Raw genomic sequence first — 2,806 nt, 5'->3', positions numbered from 1 at the left:
GAGTTTGGGAAACATCACAATGACTTAGTTGTAAGACTGTTTTGCAACTTTGTTTTAAAACTTGATGTGAGACCGAGTGCATCGTCTCAATGAGTGTTTTAATTCAAAAACAAGTTATGGTTCATGAAGATGGAATAAAATACAAAACGTATACGTCTTTTCAAAACACAGAAAATATACACTGCTTTGAACAATGATTTGTGTCTGATGTTATTTTACGATTATTAATTTTTTTAAAGTTGTTGGACATCTCAAACTTGAGCAAAAAGTAAACATGTTTGTTGGATAAAAGAAATAAAAAAACACATTTTAAGTAGAGATGGACTTTAATTGCTAACATTCTGGAGTCCAACATTTAAAAAAAACAAACACCTGAACTCGTACACGCACACATCTTCCCCTCAGCAACTTTATGCATTGAGAGAGGGAGACTTTCATTACACTTTTGCACTTTTGGGGTTTTTTACCCCCCCCCCCCCCCCCCACACCCCACACCCCACACCCCGCTCTGCAGGCGGCGATGCATTTGCACACGGTGCGCGTCAACTGCGGAGATCACAAGGCTGGACCGCATCGCGAGCGCCTGAACTCTGGCCAAGCTGCACAGCGACTCAGAGCCGCTGGAGAGACGCACACGAGAGGAGGCAGCGAGACTTAAAGGAGGATTCAACAAGAATATACACGTTAAGTTTAGACGAGCACACCTGCTGCTTTCTTAGACGTGCTTTTAAGCCACATATGAGTGTTTTTTTTGTTGTTTTGTTTTAATTTTTGGAGCGTGTGTTTTTTTTTTTTTTTTTTAATTTTGGTCTGTCACTTTAGATTTTTTTTTTTGTTTTGTTTTAATTCGTTGCTCTCCAAGAAGCATGTTCAACATGTTCAAGAAGAAGGATCCAGAGAGAGGGAGGCTGGTGTCCGGCTTCACCAGCGCGTACACCGCGGAGGCAAGGTGAACTTTTTTAGTCTTTCTTTTAAACTCAATTGGAAGAGAACAACAATACTTGTCCGTGGACCAATTATTGCTCACACGCGTGCATCTGACCGTGTTCAGTGAGCTTTAGTGACACAGATCTCACAGTGAGTGGAACAAACATTTGTGGGGGGAGGAAAGACAAAATGTCAATCGGCCTGAGTGCCGTTGTGCCGCAGGCGCCGTCTTTGCCCACGGTACCCTGTTCCACACGGGGCTGCTGGTCTGCTGGTCTGAGAAGCGGTGCGCAAACCACACAGCCTGCCAGTGGCGCAGAAGTGGACTTCTGGCATCCCGGATGGAAACGTCTCCCTGGGGTTATCGCACCAAGGCTATCAATTAGCACACTGCGGTTAACTCAGCAGACACTCAGATCTCCAGAATCAAATCAGCAGACACTGAAATTTCAATGCGCGTGTATACTGGCATTCAAGGTAAACACAGCGAGCAAGGGGTTTTTACAAAGTTAGCGGAAAGATGCGCTTAGTCCTACTTTTGTATGTTCAGAAATCTTATATGTAAATATTTTGAGGTCCTGTAAATAAACATTTTCCAAGAGTTTCGGGAAATGACTGATGCAGATGTGTTTAGGACTTCTTGTACCATTTAGGAGATATTTCAAAGTAAAAGTCTTACTTTTTTTTTCTTTTTTTTTTTTTCTTTTTTACAAGAGACTGGTCAACGGGTCATATTTGAATTGAGTCTCTGTAAATATACTTTCTTCAAGAGTTCCATGATATGACTGATGCAGGTGTGTTCAGGACGTTTCTGACTTTGACTTCCACGTCACTGGCAATCAAACAATTTTACAGTACCAATTAGAAGATATTTCAAAGTAAAAGTCTTTTTTTTTATTTTTAAAAATACGTCATTTCTTAGAACTTGTAGGGAAAATCAGATTTACAGAACCTCAAACATTCAAAAATGACTTATCGCCAAAAATGTAGGGCTTTTACTTTGAAATATCTCCTAATTGGGAGAGTAAAATTGTTTGATTGCCAGTGTCATGGAAGTAAGAGACATCCTGAACACATCTGCATCAGTCATTCCCTGAAACTCTTGGTTAAAATGAATTTACAGAGTCAAACATAAAGAAATGACGGATTCTTCAAAAAAAGCAAGACATTTACTTTGAAATACACGTGAAAAAACGCCTGGTTTTCAAAATAATTCAGAGTGTGTGTGTGTGTGTGTATATGTATGTATGTAATTTGACGATGGAAATTCGAGTGTCTGCTGAGTTAACCGCAGGGACTTTCGCTCTTTATCCTTGTTGTGTATCCACTTGGAGTGGGAAAACACACTAAACAGGTTTTCGTTCATGGTTGTGAAGTTTGTTCTACAATTATGTAACCGTCTAGAAAAGAAAACATACTATCGTTTTAACTCTTAAAGTTGTTTGTTTTTTGTGTTTCTTAAACTTTACTACGTTTGTCATATTACATACATGTGCACATAACATTTGGTCTCTGCATTTAATCCGTCCATAGCAATTTAGGAGCATTTATTCTAGCTTTTGTTTTTATTTTTGGATGTGCGTCCAGTCCTCCCAACCAGACGGCGTCGCAGGGAGACGCCGCCGCCGCCGGCATCAAGCATTGCCATGACAACAGCCACGCGCAGGAGGACCGTGAGCGGGAGAAGAAAGTGGCCCAGCGGAGGTTGTATTTGGTCTCCGTCATTTGCCTGTTGTTCATGATCGGGGAAATAGTTGGTGAGTCGTTGAGATTTCTTCTTTCTTTCTTTCATGAGAATCCCTCTGGTTTAAATATGTGATTCAGAGTTTTAGGTGCAGGACATGTCGTCTCTGGAGGGGCACACATCCAAACATGTGAC

The 2,806-nt window shown here is 41.0% G+C and overlaps 1 protein-coding gene across 2 annotated transcripts in view; it reads left to right on the top strand.

The window, feature by feature from the left end:
- The first annotated feature begins 546 nt into the window (after window positions 1-546).
- Window positions 547-2,806, top strand: part of slc30a8 (solute carrier family 30 member 8) — an 8,837-nt gene continuing 6,577 nt past the window's right edge. The window contains exons 1-2 of one of the 2 annotated variants that reach the window (XM_068575488.1): window positions 547-949; window positions 2,515-2,684. In XM_068575488.1, the coding sequence (XP_068431589.1) occupies window positions 867-949; window positions 2,515-2,684 (253 nt within the window). In that variant the 5' untranslated portion in view covers window positions 547-866. Of the gene's footprint in view, window positions 950-994; window positions 1,078-2,514; window positions 2,685-2,806 lie in introns of those variants that run through there. The other variant, XM_068575489.1, reaches the window with a different exon arrangement.

The sequence above is a fragment of the Clinocottus analis genome, unplaced genomic scaffold, assembly GCF_023055335.1.
Source record: "Clinocottus analis isolate CAN_PGR_092001 unplaced genomic scaffold, fCliAna1.0.p SCAF_14, whole genome shotgun sequence".
NCBI classification, from domain to species: domain Eukaryota; kingdom Metazoa; phylum Chordata; class Actinopteri; order Perciformes; family Cottidae; genus Clinocottus; species Clinocottus analis.
Note: the sequence above shows the minus strand (reverse complement) of the source record. Positions and strands in the feature narration are given on the sequence as shown.